Source organism: Pristiophorus japonicus, chromosome 3 (genome assembly GCF_044704955.1).
Source record: "Pristiophorus japonicus isolate sPriJap1 chromosome 3, sPriJap1.hap1, whole genome shotgun sequence".
NCBI lineage: Eukaryota > Metazoa > Chordata > Chondrichthyes > Pristiophoridae > Pristiophorus > Pristiophorus japonicus.
In genome coordinates, this window is record NC_091979.1 from 108328904 (window position 1) to 108355646 (window position 26743).

The 26743-nt window shown below is 43.7% G+C and overlaps 1 protein-coding gene across 8 annotated transcripts in view; it reads left to right on the forward strand.

Annotated features, from left to right (window-relative positions):
• Positions 1–26743, forward strand: part of tlk1a (tousled-like kinase 1a) — a 319969-nt gene that overhangs the window by 218443 nt on the left and 74783 nt on the right. For all 8 annotated transcript variants that reach the window (XM_070875656.1, XM_070875658.1, XM_070875660.1 and 5 more), the window contains 5 exons: positions 3588–3698; positions 6193–6329; positions 6941–7129; positions 7396–7462; positions 10589–10686. In XM_070875656.1, the coding sequence (XP_070731757.1) occupies positions 3588–3698; positions 6193–6329; positions 6941–7129; positions 7396–7462; positions 10589–10686 (602 nt within the window). The remainder of the gene's footprint in view (positions 1–3587; positions 3699–6192; positions 6330–6940; positions 7130–7395; positions 7463–10588; positions 10687–26743) is intronic.

The following is a 26743-nucleotide window of genomic DNA, read 5'->3' on the forward strand; positions in this document are numbered from 1 at the left end:
GCCTCGAGTGCCTTGTTGGTGTCGCGCTCCCCCCCCCCCCGGAGTGCCTGTCGGTACCAGTCCAGCTATAGCTCTTTTTTTCCCAGCCCCGAATGCCTTGCCGGTCCCGCCCTTAGCCCAGGCCGAATGGCCTCCTGGTCCGGTCCCCTGCCCCTATCCCAAGCCAAGTGACCTCCCTGCCGGTCCCCGCACCTAACTACACCCGAAAGGCTCCCCCCCCCCCGCCGTCTCTTACCTTTCCTGCTGCTGCTGTTTGGGCATCTGCTGCACTTACCTGCGCCAATTTCCTTACCTGTGTCAATTTCTTTAACTCTCCCGAAAGTTTTTCTGCAGAGGCCACTACACTGGCCTAAGCAGAACTGGAGTAACTCTCAGCATCATAACTAACTGGTGCAAATTGATTGGGGAAACTGTGGCTTTTTTAACTTGGGCCAAAAAAAGCAGCCTGCTCCAAAAAAAAGGCACAAATCACTGGGGAAAATTGAGTCCTTTGTCTTCGGTCCCTGCCACAAGCTCCATTCCCCAGTCACACATTCCATCCCTCTTCCTAGCCTCTGTCTCGGTCTGAACCAGACTGTTCACAATCTCGGTGGCCTGTTTGACCCCGAGTTGAGCTTCCGACCCCATAATCCTCTCCCATCACAAAAGACCTCCTACTTCCACCTCTAATATCGCCTGCCGCAGCCCAGCTGCTGCTGAAACCCTTTTCCATGCTTTTGATACCTCCAGACTCAACTGTTCCAATACTCTCCGAGTCCGTCTTTCATCTTTCATCCTCCATAAACTTGAGCTTGTCCAAAACTCTGCTGCCCATATCCTAACTTGCACCAAGTCTCATTGACCAGTCATCCCTGTGCTCGCTGACCTACATTGACTCCCAGCCTACCAAAGCCTTGTTTTTCTTTGTAAAATTCTCATCCTAGTGTTCAAATCCCTCCATGGCCTCGTTGCCCCCCCATATCTCTGTAACCACCTACAATCCTCCAACTCTGGTCTTTTGTCCATTCTCCACTTCCTTCGTCTCACCATTGGCGGCCATGCCTTCAACCACCAAAGCTCTAAACTCTGACATTCCCTCCCTATACCTCTCCACCACTCTCCTTTTAAGGCACGCCTTAAAACCTCCCTCTTTGACCGAACTTTTGGGCTTCTGTCTTAATATCTTCTTTATTTCCATGTCAATTTTTGTCTGATTACACTCCAGTGAAGGTGTTTTAATATGTTAAAGGTACAATACAAATGCAAGTTGTTGTATTTCTGTAAAACAGGAACAGGAGGAGCCCTAGAGCAAATAATTTATTGCTCCCACCATTACAGAATAGCTTCCCTTATGATTTAGCCTCTGCCTCCTTTCCTTTTGATAGTACTTAAATTCACTATCACGTGATTCCCTTGATGTGCACTAACTTGTAATGGAGTATTTTTTTCACGTGGCAATTTAAGTCCAGGTGTACTATATCATATGCAGCAAGACCTGGACGACATTCAGGCTTTGACTAATAAGTGGCAAATAATATTTGTGCCAGGCAATGACTATCTCCAACAAGAGAGTCTTGTATCGCCAAATCTCTCATTATCGACATCCTGTGGGGGGTGGTGGGGTGGGGTCACCATTGATCAGAAACTTAACTGGAACAGCCACATAAATACTGTGGCTACAAGAGCAGGTCAGGGGCTGGGTATTCTGCAGCGAGTATCTCACCTCCTGACTCCTCACAGCCTTTCCACCATCTGTAAGGCATAAGTCAGGAAATGTGATGGAATGCTCTCCACTTGCCTGGATGAGTGCAGCTCCAACAACACTCAAGAAGCTTGACATCATCCAGGACAAAGCAGCCGGCTTGATGAGCACCCTATCCACCACTTCAAACATTCACTCACTTCACCACCGGCGCTGCAATATGTACCATCTACAAGATACACTGGAGCAACTCGCCAAGGCTTCTTCGACAGCACCTCCCAAATGCGTGTCCCCTACCATCTAGAAGGACAAAGGCAGCAGGCGCATGGGAACACCACCACCTGCAAGTTCTCCTCCAAGTTACACACCATCCTGACTTGGAAATATATCGCTGTTCCTTCATCGTGTTGGGTCAAAATCCTGGAATTCCCTCCCAAACCGTACTGTGGGAATACCTTCACCACATGGACTGCAGTGATTCAAGAAGGCAGCTCTCTCCAGCACCTTCTCGAAGGCAATTAGGAATGGGCAATAAATGCTGGTCTTGTCAACGACGCCCACATCCTGTGAATGAATAAAAAAACAATGGTTTCCCTCCTCCCAGAAATAAATGCTAGTAATTATTCGACTTCAGTTTCAAATTAACATGCAGGAGACTTAGCATTTGGTTTAACGTATAGAAGATTACATCATGACACTATAAACAAACACTGCTATACGTGGTATACAACTTGCACTTTGTAAAACCCTCTCAATTGCATTGTGGTCGAGTGTATTTGCCACCCCTGCTCCTTGATTTGCATCACTCCCAATTTGATTAGAACAAAGTGTTCACAGTCTCTATAGATGTAAGTTCTTATAATAATCGTATTTTGCAAGTTCAGTTAAATTTAAAACAGTCCACTTTTTTTTCGAGGCTCATTTTGGAAAGCAGAATATGGGCAACAGTTCCTGGCCACTGGTTAAGTACCTCCGCTTCCTTATTTGTACTAAAATTGCTAATAAGCAGTTAGTAGCTTCCTCCAGGCTTGGGTGACAGAAGAAAGGCAAAGCATAGGCTAATTAAAATTGAAGTGCCCTTCAAGGGGAGAAACAGATTATAATATCATAAACCTGCGTGGTACTTAGTCACTTCCAGTAATCTTTCACCTGCTCCGTTGGGCGGGCCACATTGTTCGCATGCCTGACACAAGACTCCCAAAGGAAGCGTTCTACTCGGAGCTCCTACACGGCGGCCGAGCCCCAGGTGGGCAGAGGAAACGTTTCAAGGACACCCTCAAAGCTTCTTTGATTAAAAATGCAACATCCCCACTGGCACCTGGGAATCCCTGGCCCAAGACCGCAGTAAGTGGAGGAAGAGCATCCGGGAGGGCATTGAGCACCTTGAGTCTCGTCGGCGAGAGCATGCAGAAAACAAGCGCAGGCAGCGGAAGGAGCGTGCGGCAAACCAATCCCACCCACCCTTTCCTTCAATGACTGTCCCACCTGTGACCGAGACTGTAATTCCCGTATTGGACTGTTTAGTCACCTGAGAACTCACTCTTAGAGTGGAAGCAAGTCTTCCTCGATTTCGAGGGACTACCTATGAGGATGATGAGCAATATGAAATGGATTGTTATGGTATGTGTTGGAGCAATTCTCACCTCACTCGATTTAATTTTTTGTAAGGATATAATTCTATTCATATGTCAACACTTGGGTAATGCAGAATGTTTTTAAGTTTAGTGGAATGTTAGATAATTGCCATTTCCTGGCCTCGTACGTTTTCTTGAATTTGTAATTTGTAGTTTATATGCAAACTACAGGCTTGTAATTTGATCATTAAAAATATACTCACTTCACAGTATACTGTCGTTACTTGGTATAACTTTTGTAATTTTAACAAAATTATTGGACATTTTGACAGGCTAACTGTGATCTAAGGAGACAGATAGATGAACAACAAAAACTGCTTGAAAAGTACAAAGAACGATTAAACAAATGTATGACAATGAGCAAAAAGTTATTGATTGAAAAGGTAAGATAATAAGTAGAACCATAACTTTACACAGTTTGTTGTAGGAACAGAAGGAGGCCGTTCAGTCCCTCGAGCCTGCTCCGCTGTTCAATTTGATCATGGCTGATCTGTAAATTCAATTTACCTGCTTTGGTTCCATACTCCTTAATATCCTTACCTAACAAAAATCTATCAATCTCAGTTTTGACATTTTCAATTGGTCTTTTCTCAACAGCTTTTGGAGGTGGGGGGGGTGGGGAATAGAGTTCCAGATTTCCACGACACTTTGTGTGAAGAAGTGCTTCCTGACATCACCCTTGAACTGCCTAACTCTAATTTCAAGGTTATTCCCCATTGTTCTGGACTCCCCCACCAGAGTAAATCGTTTCTCTTTATTTACCCCACAAATCCTTTTAATCATAAACACTTAAATTAGATCACCCCTTAATCTTCTGTACTCCAGGGAATACAAATCTGTTGTCATAATTTAACCCTTTTAGTCCTGGTGAATCTGCACTGCATCCCCTTCAAAGGCCAGTATATCCTTCCTGAGGTGCGATGCGCAGAACTGAATGCAGTACTCCAGATGTGGTCTAACCAGATACAACTGGAGCATAACTTCCACCCTTTTGTATTCCAGCCCTCTTAAGATATAGGCTAACACTCTTAGTCTTTTTACTTTTTTTTTAACCTGTCCACTAGTTTTTAGTGATTTCTGTACATTGACCCCTAAATTTTCCCTACTCTTCCACAGTTTTTAGCTTCTCATCGTTTAGGAGATGCCCTGATCTATTTTTCTTGACTCCACAGTGGATGACCTCACACTTCCCCACATTGAACTCCATCTGCCACAGTTTTGCCCAAGTTATAACAAGAAAATCTTATCTATACATTAAAAGATGACAACCAAGAGTTTTTTCACTGCTACAGTTGTGAGCATTTATGCACTTGCAAAGTATCCCCAAGTTTACCATTTCTGATGTATGAATTTTCCTTGTATTAATTTGAACTCTGCATAAAACATCAAGCTTCCTTCCCTCCAAGTTATCTTGGTGAAATAAACTACTCCCATCTCTTACAGTGTACCATTTCTGTATGTATGTTTTTGTTCTTGTATATGACCATTCCTGGTGCACCTGACCGTTCCTTTTCATTATTCACTGGAGTTCAGAAGGATGAGAGGGGATCTCATAGAAACGTATAGGTTTCTGACGGGACTGGACAGGTTAGATGTGGGAAGAATGTTCCCGATGTTTGGGAAGTTCAGAACCAGGGGACATAGTGTTAGGATAAGGGGTAGGCCATTTAGGACTCAGATGAGGAGAAACTTCTTCACTCAGAGTTGTTAACCTGTGGAATTCCCTGCCGCAGAGAGGTTTGATGCCAGTTCATTGGATATATTCAAGAGGGAGTTAGATATGGCCCTTACTGCTAAGGGGATCAAGGGGTATTGAGAGAAAGCAGGAAAGGGGTACTGAGGGAATGATCAGCCATGATCTTATTGAATGGCGGTGCAGGCTCGAAGGGCCGAATGGCCTACTCCTGCACCTATTTTCTATGTTTCTAAGATACTTTGATTTACTTGATTGCTAAAATAATGCCAGGAGCAAAATGGTACCTTGTTTTCCAAGTCATCCCATCCCAGAGTGCTGGTCTTGACTGCTGTACATCTCCATATTGCGTATTTGTTGCATTTATAGTAACTGTACAAATGTTATTTTGTATAACAGTGATCAAATTTTATTTGTTTGCATAGACATTGCATAAGAACATGACATAAGAACATAAGAATTAGGAACAGGAGTAGGCCATCTAGCCCCTCGAGCCTTCAAAAAGATCATGGCTGATCTGGCCGTGGACTCAGCTCCACTTACCTGCCCGCTCCCCGTAACCCTTAATTCCCTTATTGGTTAAAAATCTATCTATCTGTGATTTGAATACATTCAATGAGCTAGCCTCAACTGCTTCCTTGGGCAGAGAATTCCACAGATTCACAACCCTCTGGGAGAAGAAATTCCTTCTCAACTCGGTTTTAAATTGGCTCCCCGTATTTTGAGGCTGTGCCCCCTAGTTCTAGTCTCCCTGACCAGTGGAAACAACCTCTCTGCCTCTATCTTGTCTATCCTTTTCATGATTTTAAATGTTTCTATAAGATCACACCTCATCCTTCTGAACTCCAACGAGTAAAGACCCAGTCTACTCAATCTATCATCAGGTAACCCCCTCATCTCCAGAATCAGCCTAGTGAATCGTCTCTGTACCCTCTCTAAGGCTAGTATATCCTTCCTTAAGTAAGGTGACCAAAACTGCACGCAGTACTCCAGGTGCGGCCTCATCAATACCCTGTACAGTTGCAGCAGGACCTCCCTGCTTTTGTACTCCATAGCACTTTTAACTCAATTATTTTATTAGAGGGCATCTTTGCAAGAAGAAAGAGCAACAAAATGAAATGTAATTAAATAAAATTGACTGAAAATGAAATGAGAAGCTTATTAACATGATTCTTGCGGTTTAGAGTAAGCAAGAGAAGCAATCAAGCAGAGAGAAGAGTATGCAGGACAGACTACGTCTAGGGCATTTCACTACAGTGCGACATGGTGCTTCATTCACTGAGCAGTGGACTGATGGCTATGCATTTCAGAATCTTGTAAAGTAAGTATCAATGGCAAACATTATTTCTCTCTTTCTCTCACCCCTCTCTCTCGCGCTATCTTATTTTTTCAGTCCTTGCAATCTACCACCTAGATATACATGATCTCTCCACCACTCCCTCCTGCAACATGTGCTTGCTCTCTTACTTACCCCCTTTCCTTTCCCAAGTGAATCTTTCTCTTCCTTTAAGAATGGTGTTCCTTCTCTTGGTGGCACAGCAACTACACCAATATTTAGTACCTAAACTTCTAGTGGCTGCTTCCTCTTGCACATTGGCATGTTTTAAATGGGACTGAATCCACATACTGAAATTAGTTTTATATCTTATTCTTATTTCTATAACTTCACACTTCTCTTCCCCCTGCCCCCCCCCCCCCCAAAAAAAAAATGTTTTTGTCTTCTCACTTTCTCCATTCTCCCCACCCTCCACCCCCACCAACTGTTAACCAACTCCATTGAAGTCCTCCCACATCCCAGCTCCACCACCAGGCAGAAACACTTTCAATATAAAACATCCTCTAATTCACCATGAGCGGCATCGGAGGAGATTCACTATTATTCTTAAAATGTGCTCAGAGAGTATCTTTCTTAATGTCTACTTTTGAATACAGACAACAAGAATGGATAAATCAACAGAGGGAAGAAATAGAAAGGCAAAGGAAGTTGCTGGCAAAGAGAAAGCCTCCACCAACTCAAAATTTGCAGACCCCAGCAGCAAATTCTGAGCTAAAACAGCGCAAAACAAAGGCTGTAAATGGTGCAGAAAATGATCCTTTTGTTAGGCCAAACCTTCCGCAGTTGTAAGTTTCTTTTTATGTTTTAATATGAATTGTTTTATTACATTACACAGATAGTTGTATGCAGTGGGCATGCCAGACAAAAAATAAATAAACAAATATGTTCTTGTACATGATAGTGGAGATTTAGGAAAATTTGTATGCAAGCAGTCTTCACTACATAGAATAAACTTTGACTTTTGTAGCTATACTTCCTGCAGTTTCTTCTCGTCACTTTTATAATTTAAATGGTAATACTTTTATTTTTCTGATATTCCTATCTTATCTAGGTTGACCGTAGCAGAGTACCATGAACAGGAAGAGATCTTCAAACTTAGATTAGGACATCTTAAGAAGGTCTGTTGATTTTCGTATTAAATTTTAAGTGGGTGGGGCAGAGGGGGTTAGTGGGGACGTCATAGCCATGAGATAACATGTTGAAGGGGGAAACTTACAAGAGGGGAAGTTTGGACTTATTAATGGCACCTACCAAAAACTAAAACAAAGGGAAAAATGTAATATTGACTTTGTACCTCCATCAAAATTATTCTGTCATCTCATTCCCCTAAAATCATAACTCTGCAGTGACTAATCATCTTTCATACAGATTGTCTGCTGCTTGAATTTTAGTAATTGAAGCTCAAGGAAAAGAAAGACTTGCATTTATAGCACCGTTCACAACCTCAGGATGTTCCAAAGAGCTTTACAGACAATTAAGTACTTTTGAAGTATAGTCACTGTTAATAATGTAGGGAAACGCAGCAGTGAATTTGCGCACAAGATCCTACAAACAGCTAAGAGACAATCTATGATTATGGTTGAGGGATAAATATTGACCAGAACACTGGAGAACTCTGCTCTTCTTCGACATAGTGTCGTGGAATCTTTTCCACTCACCTGAGCGGGCAGACAGAACCTCGGTTTAACATCCCATCCGAAGATGGCACCACTGACAATGCAGCACTCCCTCAGTACTGCGCTGGAGTGTCAGCCTGGATTATGGGCTCAAGTCTCTGGAGTGGGACTTGAACCCACAATCTTCTGACTCAAGAGGCCAGAATGCTACCCACTGAGCCAGGGCTCAGGGTAATTTTGTTTGTTATGGATTATTTAATTACCTAATACTTTATAAAAAATAAAAAAAAATTAAATACTTTCCTTTCTTAGTATTTGAAATGAATGATGCTAAAATATCAATAGAATTTTCATTTACAATAACTCGCTACAAAAAGACAGCCAGTTTCTTTTTTGAAACTTTCACGCTACCTTACTTGGAATTTGATGTTTAATTTACAATGTTCTCACTGTATTTTCCTCCACAGAAAATTGATAATGCATGGTAACAGAGAGATTTTACTAGTTGTTTTCCTTTGGCTCCTTGTACAAGACATTTCATAGTATGTTTCACAGTTGTACAAGGAAAGAGCATATCTATTAAATCCAGCTCATAAAAACCTAAGCTTCAAGCATAATCATACACAAAAGATACTAATTTTGACTGCAAATGCTTTGCGGGTCTCTGCTAATCTTAAATATTTAGTACTCTGGGAGAAAATATAAAAAGGAAGTACAATATATGTCCTCGGTCTATTTTTGAGCTAGAAAGACAACTTGTTTGCTCTTGATTTTACAAATAATCTTCCCATTGATGTTTTGACAGTATGTTTATTTAATGGTCTGTTTTCTTGCTGTGGACTCGCATTAGGATATCCTTTAGATCATCCCATTTGCAGTTTAACGCAACTAGAAGCTTATAACTTATGCTTTAAAGGGATACTCTTGTAATGCATAAAAAATCATTCCAATGAGCATATAGTATTTATGTCAATGGTTTTCATGTCAACCGCTGAAAATTAGTTTAAATTAAAAAGTAATTATTTAGAAGTATTTTCAACACCTTTTATGTTACTGGAACCCTCATGAACAGAGAGATGTGGGCCTTTTATTATAATGTTACAGCACAGAAAGAAGCCATCAAAGTCCATCAAGTATTTGCTGTATTTTCTCATTATGAGCTATTTATTGTAATCTTAGATTGCACCCTTTCATTCACTTTAATATTCTTTTTCAAATGACTCCAAAATTTCCTTTTTAAAATATTTATGGGCTTTGCTTCACTAGTGGTTTGTGGCAAGAATTCCATATGATAAAGGCTTTTCTAACCTCCCCTCTAATTTTTTTTATGGCAATCTTAAATATGTGTCATCATTACTGTCTTGCCAGCCAATAGGAGCCATCTGCTACTATCTACCTTATATAACCTTTCATAATCATGAAGACATCTATCCAATCACTCCTCAATCATCTTGGCTTCAGTACAAAATGTCTGAACTTCTCAAGTCTTTCTCAACTAATCCCTCATCCCTGGGAACATCCCAACGAGTCTATGCTGCACCTTTTCCATTGCTTTTATGACCAAAACTGTTCACAGTACTACAACTGTGACCTAACTGAGATGTTACGCAAATTGAATATTCTCCTTGCTTTTGTATTCCTTACCTCTAGATTCAAAACCAAAGATTACATTTTCCATTTTGTCTGGCCATGTCTATTTGCACTACTACAGTCAATGACTTGCGTGCCTGCTTCTCCACTCCATTTAAAATATTCCATTTAAGATAAACTTCCTTCCCCTATTCTGACCTATATTTCCTATTCTGACCTCAAGTTTATTGCTTCTCATTTCTCAACTTTTGAACTGTTTCTACTACCTATCTACCCATCTTACTAGTCTATATCCTCCTGCCATTTTTCACAGTTTGGTATCATCAGCAAATTTCAGTATTGTTCCCTCAATTTCTAAGTCCAGATCACTGATGTATGTACCAAATAACAGCAGCCCTAACTCAGACTTCTGTGGAATGCCACTCCTTGCATCTTTACAGTCCGAGCAATTTACTTTTATTCCTACTCTTTGCTTTCTCCCCTCTCCTCTCTAACCATCTCTATCTTTATAGAATCATAGAATAGTGCAACACAGAAGGAGGCTGTTTGGCCCATCAAGTCTGCGCCAGCTCTTTGAAGAGCAATCCAGTTAGTACTACTCTCCTGCTCTTTCCCCAAATCCTTCAAGTATTTATCCAGTTCCCTTCTGAAGGCTGCTATTGAATCTGTATCCACCACCCTATCAAGCAGTGCATTCCAAACCCTAACCACTCATTGCGTAAAACAAAAAATGGTCATATTCCTCTTGATTCCATGTGGCATTATCTTTGCTATTTGTCTCTCGTGGTATATCATATTGTTTTTAAAAATCCATATAAAACTATGATGGGGTCTTCATTCAGATTGGAACCAGTAATGCTGCCATTTTGTTCATGATGCTGGTTAATTGTTCTTGCATTTAAATTCTTAGCTGCAGTCGGTACATGGCCTGGATGAACTGGGCTATTTCATACCTGCAAAGAAAGCTGGTTTAAGGTTTGAGTGAATGACCTGAGTAGTAGAACAATATTCAAATTTATTTTTCTTTGGTATAAACAGGAAGAAGCTGAAATTCAAGCAGAGCTTGAACGTCTGGAGAGAGTCCGAAATCTGCATATACGTGAACTTAAAAGAATAAATAACGAAGACAGTTCACAGTAGGTTAATTAATGTTAAATAATTTTCTTGTTTCAGGTTTAAAGAAAAAAAAAAGTTTATATTGTGCTTTTCACAGCCTCGGGATATTTCAAAGCACTTCACAGTCAAAGTGTAGTCACTGTAGTAACTTAGGGAAATGTAGCAGCCAATATGCACACAGCAATAAGATAAATGGCCAGATATTTAGTGATATTGATTGGGGGCTAAAAGTTGGTCAAGACACCAGGAGAACTCCCCTGTTCTTCTTCAAATACTGCCATTGGATCTTGGGTGTCCACCTGAGTGAGCAGATATTGGGTCTGTGTTTAATATCTCATCCGAAATACACCACTTTTGGCAGAGCAGTACTCCCTCAATATTACACTAAATTGTCAACCTAGATTATGCGCTCAGGTCATGGTGTGGGGCTTAAACCCACAGCTTTCTGACAGAGATGAGAGTGCTACCAGTGAAGCAAGGCAGACATTTGGTTTAGTTATGTGTATTTCAAAGGGAAAATAAATCTCCTCCCACGTACAGATTCTGATAGTAGCTTATAGTTTAATCACACTAGCCCTAAATAGTAGTAATTTAAATAGCTTCAGAATAACTTAAATTTTTGTAAACTTAAGTCTACAGTCAGTCCATCAGCATCTGTAAAGTGAAAACATTTTGGATATGGGCCCACTTTCAGAACTGGAAGATAAGCAAATTATTTAATAGAACTGAACAAAACAAAACGAGGGCGAGGGGATGAGAAGGGAAGAAAGATAATTTGTTTTCTTTTTAAATGCTGAAAAGAGATGAAAACTGGTGGATGAGTTTCAAGAAAGGATTAAAAGAAAAAAGTTATTAAAGTACCTACAAAGAAAAATATAACTACAATTGCTTTAAATTAAAATAATAGAAATGCTAGAAACACAGCAGGCCCAACTGCACTCCAAAATAGGAAAGGCAGGCCAACATGCAGGTGTAGAAATCGTGCCAGAGCATTGTTCTAATGTAAGATCTACACACGCAATATTAGCACAACTCCCAACACTGGGGTTGCGGTTTTGAGGGGAGTGGGGGGGGGGGCGGGGCGGGTGGGGTGGGTGCGGTGGTGCGGTGAGAGAAGGCAGGAGGAAGATGTGCTTTTGTAGATGGTGGAAGAAGATCTGATGGAAAAAGCATTCCAGTGAGCCAGAAGGTGAGGACAAAAGAGACCCTGCGATCATCTCAGAAGGTGAGAGAGCAGAGATGGAAAATGAGGTAGGCTCTGTTAAGAGCCTATCTGAAGGGAGGCCTTAGCTGTGGAACAAGTGACATTTCAGAAGCTGTAATGTGCAAACTGATGTCACCAGAATTGATACAATGGTGTGGAAAAACGGAGCGAAATGGCTAGAGGCTTTCAAGGCCGTAGTCTAGAAAGATGCATAATCCAGGTAGTTGCAGAAGTCTGGGTTTGTGAAGCCTATGGAGAGATGATCTCAAGTAAAGGAGATCAAAAACTTCAGGAAGGGACGTTAGAGATAGATCACATGAAGTTGAGTGATAGTTGAAAATTATAAATCTAGGCAATAAATTTCTCAAGATTCAAGTAGGAGCAGTAGCACACTCACTGGTGTAACAGAGCAGAGGGGGGACCTGGGTAGGATTGGAACATAGTGTCCCATACATCTTCCAAAAAGGCAGGTATAGCTGGGTCCATAGGGATTCCCACTTTTATCTGGAGGAAGAGAGTGCAGATAAAGGAAATTTCTCTGTGCGAATAAGTTTAACCAAGCGGAAGGTGGTGGTGCTGGACGGGGGCTGGCTGTGTTGCTGTTCAAAGTAGAAACAGAGTTCAGAGCCCAAGCTGGTGAGGGTTGGAGGAGGAGGGGAATTGATATATCATGGTAAAAGGGAACAACTGGAAATTGCCAGAGTGGTAGAGGAATGTTGGTAAGTAGATAGTGGAAAAGGGGGTGAAAGAATAACAACAACTTGTATTTATATAGCGTCTTTAAAGGAGTGAAACATCCCAAGGTGCTTCACAGGATTATTATGAGATAAAAAAAATTTGACACCGAGCGGCATAAGTAGAAATTAGCGCAGGTGACCAAAAGCTTGGTCAAAGAGGTATGTTTTAAGGAGCGTCTTGAAGGAGGAAAGAAAGACTGAGGGGTTTAGGCAGGGAGTTCCAGAGCTTGGGGCCTTGGCAACAGAAGGCATGGCCACCAATGGTTGAGCAATTATATTCAGAAATGCTCAAGAGAGCAGAATTAGAGGAACGAAGACATCTCTGGGAGGTTGTGGGGCTGGAGGAGATTACAGAGATGGGGAGGGGTGAGGCCATGGAGGGATTTGAAAATACGGATGAGAATTTTGAAATCTAGGCATTGCTTAACCGGAAGCCAATGCAGGTCAGTGAGCACAGGGATGATGGGTGAGTTAGGACACGGACAGCCGAGTTTTGGATCACTTCTAGTTTATGTAGGGTAGAATGTGGGAGGCCAGCCAGGAGTGCGTTGGAATAGTCAAGCCAAGAGTTAGCAAAAGGCATGGATGAGGGCTTCAGCAGCGGATGAGCTGAGGCAAGGGCAGAGATGGTCAATGTTAGAGGTGAAAATAGATGGTCTGTGTTATGCTGTGAATATGTGGTCGAAAGCTCATTTCAGAGTCAAATATGACAAGGTTGCAAACAGCCTGGTTCAGCCTCACAGAAGTTGGGGCGAGGGATAGAGTCAGTGGCTAGGGAATGGAGTTTGTAGGAGGGACTGAAAACAATGGTTTCGGACTACCCAATATTCAATTGGAGAACATTTCTGCTCATCGAGAACTGGATGTCTGACAAGCAGTCTGACAACTTAGAGACCGTGGAGGGGCCGAGAGAAGTGGTATTGAGGTAGAGCTGGGTGTCATCAGCGTATATGTGGAAACTGATGCTGTGTTTTTGGATGATGTCGCCAAGGGGCAACATGTAGATAAGAAATAGGAGGGGACCAAGGATAGATCCTTGGGGAACACCAGAGGTAACGATGCGGTACCGGGAAGAGAAGCAGTTGCAGGTGATTCTCTGGCTACGGTTAGATAGGTAAGAATGTTCCCACCCAGCTGAATGACGTTGGAGAAGGATAGAGTAGTCAACCGTGTTAAAGGCTGCAGCCAAGTCAAGAAGGACAAGAAAGGATAGTTTGCCTTTGTCACAGTCACAAAGAATGTAATTTGTGGCAGGCGCGGAATCCGGATTGGAGGGATTCAAACATGGAATTGCGGGAAAGATAGGCATGGATTTGGAGGGCGTCAACATGTTCAAGGATGTTGGAGGTGGGGCGGTAGTTTGCAAGGACGGAGGAGTTGAGGGTTTTTTTTTTAAGGAGAGGGGTAATGACAGCAGATTTGAGGGAGAGGGCCACAGTACCTGAGGAGAGCGAACCGTTAACAATGTCGGCTAACATGGGAGCCAGAAAAGGAAGTTGGATGGTCAGCAATTTGGTTGGAATAGGGTTGAGGGAGCAGGAAGTGGTTCTCATGGACAGGATGAGCTCAGAAAGGTCATGAGGGGAGATCGTAGAGAAGCTGGAGAAAGATGTGAGGCTTGGGCAGGGGGGATCCATAGAGGAAGTTTAGCCCGGTGAGCTAGGTGGAAGGAAGGGAAGAGACAGGCGGCCGAACGGATGGTCTTCATCTTCGAGACAAAGAAGTCCATGAACTCCTATTGTCAGAGATGAGGGTAGAGACTGGGGAGAGAGGTTTAAAAAGGTATTTGCAGTGGGGAATAAAAGCCGGGGTTTATCTTTACATTCCAGAATGATTCTGGAATAGTGAACGATTTTGGCAGACGAGAGCAGGACTCGATAGTGCTTTATGTGGTTCAGCCATAACTGGCGGTAATTGGCTAAACCAGTTGTCCGCCATATCCGTTCACGTCTACGTCCCTTGGACATAAGGGAGCAAAGATCAGGGCTGTACCGGGGAACGGCCAGGGTGAGAGAGAGTAATTGTTTTAACAGGGACTAAGGCATCAAAGGTGGCTGTGAGGGAGTAATTGAGCAGATAGGTAGCTGCAAAAATGTCATGGTGAATGGAGGGCCAAAGGCTCGTCAGTTGGGAGAGTCAGGAAGAGAGTTTTTTTCCAGGGGCGGACACCGAAGTAGGTAGGGTTGTGGGGGTGGGGGGGTTGGAAGCAGGAGGTGGGTGGAGAGTGGTATGAGGAAGTGGTCAGAGATGGCCTTATCTGTGATTGACACGATGGGAGTAGCCAGGCCACAAGAGATGGCAAAGTTCAGGGGATGGCCGTGAATATGGGTTGGTGAGTTTACACTGAGGGAGAGATTAAAGGAGATTAGGAGGCTAGTGAACTCAGAGGAGAGGGAGCATGATGAATTGAGATGGAGTTGGAATCATCGAGAAGTTGTTCGGTGCAGAGGCAGAGGGAGGAAAGTAGTGAAGATATCTTGGTAATAAAATGTTTATGGTACTTAGGTGGGCAGTAGAGAATGAGAATTTTAAATGAGAGGTGAAATGGGTGGAATAAGGTGAGATGCTCAAAGGAAGAGCATGTGCTGGAGGAGTAGGGAGATGGACCAAGGTATGATTTGCTGATGAGAGCCACACCGCCACCACGCGGTCTGAGCAGAGCAAGTGGTGGAAGGTATAGCCAGGCGGGGAGGCTTCATTTAAGGGGAAGGTGTCATCGCCCTTCAACCAGGTTTCCGTCAGGGCCATGATGTCAATGCCATCATCCACAATAAGCTCATAGCTGGGAAAGGGCCTTGTTCGCAAGCGAACGGACGTTCTGGAGGGAGATGCGGAGAGAGTCAGTGATGGCTGCCCCACTGCCTGCATCCACAGGGTCAGCACGGGGGGTGGGGGGAGGGGGAGGAGAGGAAAGAGAGGTGGACGGGGAAGAGATTGGCAAGATTAGCCCCCAGTGCGCGCGCTGGGTGGGAAGGACAGCAAGAGAGTAGGATGGGACAGTTGTAGTTGCTGCTTGTAAGGAGGCAGCAATGAGTGCCTCAATGGGCCCTTCGCAGGATGCTAAGAGAGGCACAGAGGGAAGCCGACGGCTTATCTAGGAGGGAGTCAAGCCTAGGACGGCGGCAGGAGAGTAGGAAGGTCGAAGAGTAATGAAGGATTGGGGTACGGATTTAGGAGGGCATTGTATCAGAGAGGACGGATGAAAAGAGGCATGATCACAGGAGTATGGTCAGGGAGGGATAATGAGGGGTTAAAGTGGAAATTATTGAATGGCTTGGGTCCAGAGTGGCACCAAAGTGCACACGCAAATGGACAGTGGAAAGCTCAGGTTACATAGGCCTGTTTACACTTCGTACATAATTCCTGCCCGCTTGCAGCCATGTAGTCATCTGGGAAAGGCACAAAACCAGAAAAAAAACACAAGTTTCGAATGGATCAAAAAATTGCTACACTCAAAATAAGAGGAGACTAGTTGTTTAAACAGAAGCAAACTGAACCAACACTGTCTTATTTGTGTATCTTAGCAAGGAGGTAGAAACAGACTGCTAAAGATAGGGAACCTACAAGATTGAAGGTGGTTAGGGGAAAGATTTCCTCAATAGTTAAGATGACAACCAGGGAGATTATGGTTTGGTGGGGTCATGTTCCAAGGGAATAAGAGGAATGCTGGATCTCAACCCTATAGAGAGCATTCTGTTGTATGACAACAACACCTGCAAGTTTGTTGGAGTTGAAATTCAGAGAATGGACACCTATAAGTTCAGAATGAGATAGGTCAGAGTGAGTAAATAAGGAGGGTTGACACAGACTGCTTGTTCTTACCATGGCAGTTCTCGGATGAAAAGTTTAAGAGATGAGATCAGAGAGGGAAAGAATCATAGAATTTTATATTCTTCTGCCCTCTTTAGAAAAAAATACATATTTTTCACATTTATCGACTTTCCTTTTGAAAGTTACTTTACTAGCACCACTGTTTCTGGTTTTTGGGCAATTCTAACAACCCTCTGCTCAAAATAAATGTCTCCTAACCTCTCCATTCTTTTGTTGGTCTTAAATTTATGCTCTCTAGTTACCAGTAGTTTATCCTTATTAACTTTTTCTAAACCGCATCATAAATTGGAACACCTATCCGATCTCTCCATCTTTTTTCAAATGAAAAGAGCCCCAATTTTTCTAGTTACCCCTGACAACTAAAATTTCTATTCCTGGTGTCATTTTGGTGAGTCTCTTCTACACCTTCTCCAAGGCCTTGACACTTTCTAAAGTAAAGGCTCAAGATTGAGCAAGGAATTATATAGGTTTAACATTACCTCTTTGTTTTGTTATGTGTGCCCTTATAAAACCTAGGATTCCATATCCTTTTTTTTATAGCTTTATCAACTTGTCCTCTCACTTTTAAAGATCTGTGCATCTGAGCCCCAAAGTACTTTTGTCGTCACATTTGTAATGTGTGAAACGTGGGCAATTAATTTGTGCACAGTAAAGTTCCACAAATAGCAACATGATAATGACCAGATAAAGGGGCCCAAGTTTCCACACGATAATAAACGGGCGCCCCTCCGAGCTGGGCGCCCGTTTTTCGTGTCGAAAAAAAAACGCGCGATTCTGGAGCGCCCTGCAGCTCCATGTCTGCTTGGCGCGGCGCCCAAGGGGGCGGAGCCTACACTCGCGCTGATTTTGTAAGTGGGAGGGGGCGGTTACCATTTAAATTAGTTTTTTTCCTGCCGGCAACGCTGCCCATGCGCATTGGAGCGTTCGCGCACACGCAGTGTGAAGGAAATATTGGCACTCGGCCATTTTTGTAGTTCTTTGTAGCTGTTTAATTTTTGAACATTTTTTAATAAAAGCACATTGCCATCAGCACTGAGGCTTCTTGCAGCAGTGAGAAGGCTGCAGGAAGCCTCAAAGTTGAGGCAGCCGTTCTCCTCCCCCCCCCCCCCCCCCCAGCATTCTCCCTGGCTGAAGCACTTTCACACAGGTAGGAAGATGGTTTATTTAATCTTTTCTTTGCTTATAAATTTTTATTCAGGTTGGATTTATTTGTATAAGTCTAAATAAGGATTTATTATAGAATTTAATGACTTCCCTCCCCCCCCCCCCCCCCACCTCGTTCTGGACGCCTAATTTGTAACCTGCGTCTGATTTTTTAATGTGTAGACAGGGTTTTTTCAGTTCTACAAAAATCTTCACTTGCTCCATTCTAAGTTAGTTTGGAGTACGTTTTCACTGTGGAAACTTTGAAATCAGGCGTCAGTGGCCGGACACGCCTCCTTTTGAAGAAAAAATTCTGTTCCAAAGTGGAACTGTTCTACCTGACTAGAACTGCAGAAATAAAAATGTGGAGAATTGCGATTTCTAAGATAGTCCGTTCTCCACCAGTTGCTCCTAAAAATCAGGCGCAAATCATGTGGAAACTTGGGCCCAATCTGTTGTGGTGTTGGTTGAGGGATAAATATTGGCCAGGACACTTGGGAGGACTCCCCTGCTCTTCTGTGAAATAGTACCATGGAAGGGCAGATAGGCACCGGTTTAATATCTGACATAGAGAATGCTACAAACTGAGCCACAGCTGACAATGCTGCTGAAGAGCGGGGGATAGAGAAAGCATGCATGTGTGACTCATAGGAAGTGTGGATTGTGTGAAACACTGGAGGGTAAATTAAATATCTAGGCTACACTGGTGATCATAACTGGATCTGAAAGAGGAAGCATGAAACTTCAGCTGAAATCCACATAGATTAAGTCGAAGAAGGAGGCAGGTGCTGACGAAAGGGATGCAGTTGTGAAAATAGGAAAATAGTTGCAAACAAAAAGGGTTAAGGGCTACAAGGATTGTGATCAAGATGATCGAGATAAATGCCCATTAGTGCCTGCGGGGGACGCTAACAGTGTGCAAATGAGTTTGCGACCTGGCGCAGCGAAAACAGCGCCACACGCTAAATTCGGCGGAGGTTTTGCAGTGGTGGTAACATGTAGCGCCCTGGAACAAAAATTGGCCCTCGCCCCCTGTTTTGTGCCTGGCATTGACAATGACAGCTTCAGCAGTCTGGGTCCAGTCGGCTGGAGGAGCGCTATTTAACTGTACCAGCATCTGTTTTACTTTTAGTCGACCAATAATGTTTTCTTCTTAGTTTCATGTAGGCAGACAGGCGTTTTGAGCGATTTGCAATTGAAGGAGTGTTCTGGCTCTCAAAGATTTGTGACTTTCATTGCGGGGCAGATTTGAAAGTCCAACATTTATATCGTTTCATGTGAACTCTGCTGGCACTGGACCTCGTGCTCCAGTGTCATCGTCTGAGGCAACTCAGGCACAGAGAAAGATTGCAAAATGTGGTCAGTGGTCGGAGGGCCAACAGGGCTCTCAATAAGAGGCCTTCCCCTCCCAGTGTATTCCGGCAGCAGTTCTCCTACATCAATTTCTCTGAGGAACAGTGTGTTCGAAGACTGTGCTTCAGCAAGGACGTGGTCACAGAGCTCTGCCACCTCCTGCATCCAGACCTTGAGCCTCAGACCAGGGTGGGGATGGCTCTCTCAGTGGCAGTCAAGGTCACTATTGTGCTCAATTTCTATGCCAGTGGACCCTTCCAGTGTGCAACAAGAGACATCTCCAACATCTCCCAGTTTGCCGTCCATTGCTGCATATGCAAGGTCACAGATGCTCTCTACAGAAGGAGAGGGGACTACATTTCCTTCCCCATCACCAGACAGATGCAGCACGAGCGTGCATGTGGCTTTGCCAGGATAGCGGGCTTCCCCATGGTGCAGGGAGCCATTGATTGCGCGCATGTTGCTTTGCGGGCACCGCTTAACAATCCTGAGGTATTCCGTATCTGCTAGGGCTACCACTCACTTAATGTTGGTGTGCAACCACACACACCACATCCTCACCGTCAATGCCTGCTATCTTGGCAGCAGCCACAATGCATTCATCCATTGCCAGATCTTTTCCAGCCTGGCTGGTCAGAGACCAGGGCTATCCAGTCTCCCCCGTCTCATGACTCCCCTCCGCAACCCCAGCATGAGAGCCATGCCGCCACCAGGAACATCATTGAGCAGACCATCAGAGTGCTTAAGCAAGGGTTCCACTGCTTTGACCGCTCGGTAGGAGCGCTCCAGTACTCTGCTGAGCAGGTTTTCCTTTTTGCCGCCGTCGTTGTCTGCTGCATGCTGCATTACTTGGCCATCATGAGGGCACAGCCATTGCCACCAGACATAGCTCCGCCACATAGAAACATAGAAATCTGGGAAAATTCCTCTCCGACCTATCCAGGCGATCGAAACTAGGCCAGGAGATCACCCTGGCCGTATCCTGTTCCCTACAGTACTTACCATTATATCTGCGCCGTCCAACAAAAGGTAATCCAGTCTAATCCCAATTACCAGCTCGAGGTCCGTAACCCTGAACATTTCGGCACTTTAAGTGCCCATCCAACCATCTCTTAAAAGTGGTGAGGGTTTCTGCATCCACCACTCTTCCAGCCAGCGAGTTCCAGATCCCCACAATCCTCTGCGTAAAGAAGCCCCTCCTCAATTCCCTTCTAAACCTTCCACTAACCTCGTGATAGACCCCTCCACCAGTGGAAATAGGACCTTACTATCCACTATGTCCAGGCCCCTCAGTATTTTGGGCACCTCATTTCGATCTCCCCTCAATCTCCTCTGTTCCAATAAAAACAAACCCAGCCTATCCAATCTGTCCTCATAACTAAGATTCTCCATTCTAGGCAGCATCCTAGTAAATCTCCTCTGCATCCTCTCTAGTGCAATCTGTCCTTCCTATAATACGGTGACCAGCTGTGGCCTAACCAAAGTATTATACAATTTAAGCATAACCTCCCTGCTCTTATATTCTATGCCTCGGTTAATAAAGGCAAGCATTCCATATGTCGTCTTAACCACCTTATCCACCTGGCCTGCTACTTTCAGGGATCTGTGGACAAGCACTCCAAGGTCCCTTTGTTCATTTACACTATTAAGTGGCCTACCGCTTAATGTGTATACCTTTTCCTTATTAGCCCTCCCAAAGTGCATCACCTCACACTTCTGAGTTAAATTCCATTTGCCACTGCTCTGCCCACCTGACCAGTAGATTGATATCCTCTTGCAGCCCATGACTTTCCTCTTAATTATCAACCACACAGCCAATTTTAGTGCTGTCTGCAAACTACTTAATCATACTCCCTATATTCAGATCTAAATCGTTGATATATACCACAAAAAGCAAGGGACCCAGTACTGAGCCCTGTGGAACCCCACTGGAAACATCCTTCCAGTCACGCAAACATTCATCAATCATTACCCTGTGCTTCCTACCTCCAAGCCAATTTTGGATCCGACTTGCCACTTTGCCTGTGATCCCGTGGGCTTTAACCTTCATGACCAGTCTACCATGTGGGATCTCATCAAAAGCCTTGCTAAAGTCCATATATACTACATCGTATGCACTACCCTCATCGACCCTCTTGGTTGCCTCAAAAAATTCAATCAGGTTAGTCAAACACGATCTTTCCTTAACAAATCTGTGCTGACTGTCCCTAATTAATCCTTGCCTTTCCAAATGTAGATTTATACTGTCTTTCAGGATTTTTTCCAATAATTTTCCCACCACTGAGGTTAGGCTGACAGGCCTGTAATTACTCGGCCTATCCCTTTCTCCCTTCTTAAACAAGGGTACTACATTAGCAATCCTCCAATCCTCCAGCACCATGCCCAGCTCTAAAGCGGATTGGAAAATGAAGGTCAAGGCCTCTGCTATTTCCTCTTTTACTTCGCTCAACAGCCTGGGAGGCATTTCATCCTGGCCTGGGGACTTAGCCACTTTCAAAGCTGCTAAACCCCCTATACTTCCCCTCTCACTATATTTATTTCATCCAGAATATCACACTCCTCCTCGATAGCGATATCTGCATTGCCCCTTTCCTTTGTGAAAACAGATGCAAAGTATTCGTTAAGAACCTTACCAACATCTTTCGCCTCCACACAAAGATTAACCTCATGGTCTCTAATAGGCCCTACCCTTTCTTTAGTTACCCTCTTACTCTTAATATCTTTATAGAATATCTTGGGGTTTTCCTTAATTTTACTGACCAAGAATTTCTCATGCTTGCTCTTAGCATTCCTAAAATCCTTTTTAATTTTGCCTCTTAATTTTCTATATTCCTCTAAAGATTCTTAAGTATTTAGCTGTTGGTATATGATCTAAGCCTCTCTTTTTTTTCTTAATCTTCCCCTGTAAGTCCCTAGACATCCAGGGGGCTCTGGAATTATTTTTCCCAGCCTTTTTCTTTAAGGGCACATGTTTGGCCTGAGCCTTCCGGATGATGATCTTGAATGCCTCCCACTGTTCCGACACTGATTTACTCACAAGTAGCTGTTTCCAGTCCACTACAGCCAAATCACTCCTTAACTTAGCAAAATTAGCTTTTCCCCAATTCAGAACTTTTATTCCAGGCCTATCCTTGTCCGTATCCATAACCAACTTGAATCTGACTGAATTATGGTCATTGGCACCCAAGTCCTCTCCCACTAATACCCCTTCAACCTGCCCAGCTTCATTCCCCAAAACTAAATCCAAAACCGCCCCCTCATGTTGGACTTGTTACATACTGATGAAATGCATTCAAGAGAACTTTTTTTTTTTAAACAAAGAATTCCGCACCCTCTATACCCTTCACACTAAATTTGTCCCAATCAATATTTGGATAGTTAAAATCCCCTACTATTATTACCCTATGGTTTTTGGACTTCACAGCAATTTGTCTACATATTTGCTTCTCCCACTGTTTGAGGGTCTATAATACACACCCAGCAGTGTGATCACCCCTTTTTATTTTTCAATTCGACCCATATGGCCTCATTTGATCCCTCCAACATATCATCCCTCCTCACTGCTACAATAGTTTGTTTAATCAGTACTGCGACCCCCCCCCCCTCCCCTTTTTACCCCCCTCTCTATCTTGTGTAAAAATCCTGTAGCCAGGAATATTGATCTGCCAAACCTGCCCCTCTTTCAGCCATGTTTCTGTAATGGCTATAATCTCATACTCCCAAGTGTCTACCTGTGCTCTTAGCTCATCCGCCTTACTCGCTATACTCCTTGCATTAAAGTATATACCATTCAGTACAGGAAGACCTCTTTGCTTATTATTTATTAAGCCTTGTTCCTCTGTCTTACAGATTTGCTGTCTGGATTCTTGCTATCCAATTTCTGCTTTACTTCCTTCCCTTTTGAATTTGTTCTCGGGTTCCCATCCCCCTGCCAAGTTAGTTTCAATACTCCCCAACAGCACTAGCAAAACTCCCTGTGAGGATATTGGTCCCGACGCTGTTAAGCTGCAACCCGTCCGGTTTGTACAGGTCCCATCTCCCCCAGAAGCGATCTCAATGCCTCAGGAATTTAACGCCCTCCCTCCTACACCAACTTTCCAGCCACGTGTTCATCCTCTCTCTCCTATTCTTATACTCATTAGCACATGGCAGTAACCTTGAGAATACTACCTTTTGAGGTCCTACCCTTTAATTTTCTTCCTAGTTCCCTGGATTCTAAAACCTCATCCCTCATTTTACCTATGTCATTGGTCCCAATATGGGCCACGACCTCTTAACTGTTTACTCTCCCCCGCCCCCTCCCCCCCAGAATGCCCTGTGTCCGCTCTGTGATCTCCTTGACCCTGGCACCAGGGAGGCACCAAACCATTCAGGAGCCATGTCTACGGCCGCAGAAACGCCTCTCTGTTCCCCTAACTATAGAATCCCGTATCACTAGGGCTCTTTTATTCTTCGTCCCTCCCCCCTGTGCAGCTGAGCCACCCGTGGTGCCTTGGAATTGGCTCTGGCTGCACTCCTCAGAGGCACTATCATACTTGCCAATACTCAGAAGTGAATATCGGTTTGAAAGCGAGATGGACTCATGGGGAACCCCTGCGCTACCTGCCTAGCACACCTCGAGGAGGAGGAGTAACAGGAATATGGCTGGTCTGACGTATGAGGCGAGACTGGATCGACTGGGCCTTTGTTCACTGGAGTTTAGAAGGATGAGAGGGGATCTCCTAGAAACATATAAAATTCTGACAGGACTGGACAGGTTAGATGCAGGAAGAATGTTCCCGATGTTGGGGAAGTCCAGAACCAGGGGACACAGTCTAAGGATAAGGGATAAGCCATTTAGGACTGAGATGAGGAGAAACTTCTTCACTCAGAGTTGTTAACCTGTGGAATTCCCTACCGCAGAGAGTTGTTGATGCCAGTTTGTTGGATATATTCAAAAGGGAGTTAGATGTGACCCTTATGGCTAAAGGGATCAAGGGGTATGGAGAGAAAGCAGGAAAGGGGTACTGAGGTGAAAGATCTGTCATGGTCTTATTGAATGGTGGTGCAGACTCAAATGGCCGCCTCCTGCACCTATTTTCTATGTTTCTATGATTAAGAAGTTTGCAGATACAAAAATTGGCTGTGTGGTTGATAGTCAGGAAGATATCAATGGACTGGTCTCGTGGGCAGAAAAGTGGCAAATGGAATTCAGTCTGGAGAAGAGTGAGGTAATATATTTGGGATGGGCTAACAAGGCATGGGAAGATACAATAAATGGTATGAAATCTGGATTCTAGGGAGGTCCCAGCAGATTGGAAAACTGCAAATGTAACACCCCTATTTAAAAAAGGAGGCAGACAAAAAGCAGGAAACTATAGACCAGTTAGCCTAATATCTGTGGTTGGGAAAATGTTGGGAGTCCATTATTAAAGAAGCAGTAGCAGGACATTTGGAAAAGCATAATTCAATTGGGCAGAGTCAGCATGGATTTATGAAGGGGAAGTCATGTTTGACAAATTGGCTGGAATTCTTTGAAGATGTAACGAACAGGGTGGATAAAGGGGAACTAGTGGATGTGGTGTATTTGGACTTCCAGAAGGCATTTGACAAGGTCCCGCATAAAAGGTTACTGCACAAGATAAAAGTTCATGGGGTTGGGGGTAATATATTAGCATGGATAGAGGATCGGCTAGCTGTTTTCTGTTAGTGTCGGGATAAATGGTTCATTCTCAGGTTGGCAATCAGTAACGAGTGGGGTGCCGCAGGGATCAGTGCTGGGACCCCAACTATTTACAATCTATATTAAAGACTTGGAAAAAGGGACCGAGTGTAACGTAGCCAAGTTTGGTGATGATACAAAGATGGGAGGAAAAGCAATGTGTGAGGAGGACACAAAAAACCTGCAAAAAGACATAAACAGGCTAAGTGAGTGGGCAAAAATTGGGCAGATGGAGTATAATGTTGGAAAGTGTGAGATCATGCACTTGGGCAGAAAAAATCAAAGAGCAAGTTATTTAAATGGAGAGAAATTGCAAAGTGCTGCAGTACAGCGGGACCTGGGGGTACTTGTACATGAAACACAAAAGGTTAGTATGCAGGTACAGCAAGTGATCAGGAAGGCCAATGGAATCTTAGCTTTTATTGCAAAGGGGATGGAGTATAAAAGCAGGGAAGTCTTGCTACAGTTATACAGGGTATTGGCGAGGCCACATCTGGAATACTGCGTACAGTTTTGGTTTCCATATTTACGAAAGGATATACTCGCTTTGGAGGCAGTTCAGAGAAGGTTCACTAGGTTGATTCCAGAGATGAGGGGGTTGACTTATGAGGAAAGGTTGAGGAGGTTGGGCCTCTACTCATTGGAATTCAGAAGAATGAGAGATGATCTTAGCGAAACGTATAAGATTATGAGGGGGCTTGACCAGGTGGATGCAGAGAGGATGATAGGGGAGACTCGAACTAGAGGGCACGATCTTAGAATAAGGGGCTGGCCATTTAAAACTGAGATGAGGAGGAATTTCTTCTCTCAGGGTTGTAAATCTGTAGAATTCGCTGCCTCAGAGAGCTGAGGAAGCCGGGACATTGAATAAATTTAAGACAGAAATAGACAGCTTCTTAACTGATAAGGGATTAAGTGGTTATTGGGAGCGGGCAGGGAAGTGAACCTGAGTCCATGATTGGACCAGCTATGATATTAAATGGCAAAGCAGGCTCGAGGGGCTGTACGGCCTACTCCTGCTCCTATTTCTTATGTTCTTAAGTGTAGAGGAGCAAAGGGACCCTGGAGTGTATGTCCACAGATTCCTGACGGTAGATAAGGTGGTTAAGAAGGCATACGGGATACACTTTCTATTAGCCAAGGCATAGAATATAAGAGCAGGGAGCTCTGCTTGAATTGTATAAAACACTAGTTAGGCCACTACACTGCGTGCAGTTCTGGTCACCACGTTACAGGAAAGATGTGATTGCGCTAGAGAGGATACAAAGGAGATTTCTGAGGATATTGCCTGACTGGAGAATTTTAGCTATGAGGAAAGATCGGATAGGCAGGGGTTGTTTTCTTTGGAACAGAGGAGGCTGAGGGGAGATATAATTGAGGTGTATAAAATTATGAGGGGCCTAGATAGAGTGGATAGGAAGGACCTAGTAGAGGGGTCAGTAACCAGGGGGCATAGATTTTAAATAAGTGGTAGGAGGTTTAGAGGGGATTTGTGGAGAAATATTTTCACCCAGAGGGTGGTGAAGGTCTGGAGCTCACTGCCTGAAACCCTCATAGCTTTAAAAATTACTTGGATATGCACTTGAAGTGCCGTAACCTACAAGGCTCTGGACGAAGAATTGGAAAGTGGGATTAGGCTGGTTAGCTTTTTGTTGGCCGGCATGGACATGATGGGCTGAATGGCCTTCTGTGCTGTAAATTTCTATGATTTTCTATAGATGATAACGTTGAAAGTCATGTATCCAAATTTACCGATGACACAAAGATAGGTGGCATTGTAGGCAGTGTAGATGAAAGCATAACATTCCAAAGGGATATTGATTGATTAAGTGAATGGGCAAAACTGTGTCTTAAGGATTTCTATGTAAGCAAATGTGAGGCCATCCACTTTGGACCTAAAAAGGCTAGAACATGATACTTTCTAATTGGTGAAAAGCTAAAAACAGTGGATGTCCAAAGAGACTTTGGGGTCCAGGTACATAGATCATTATTTTTTATACCTGCTCATGACATTTTAATCAAAAAAGCTAATGGAATGCTGGCCTTTATATCTAGAGGACTAGAATACAAGGGAGTAGAAGTTACGCCACAGCTTTACAAAATTCTGC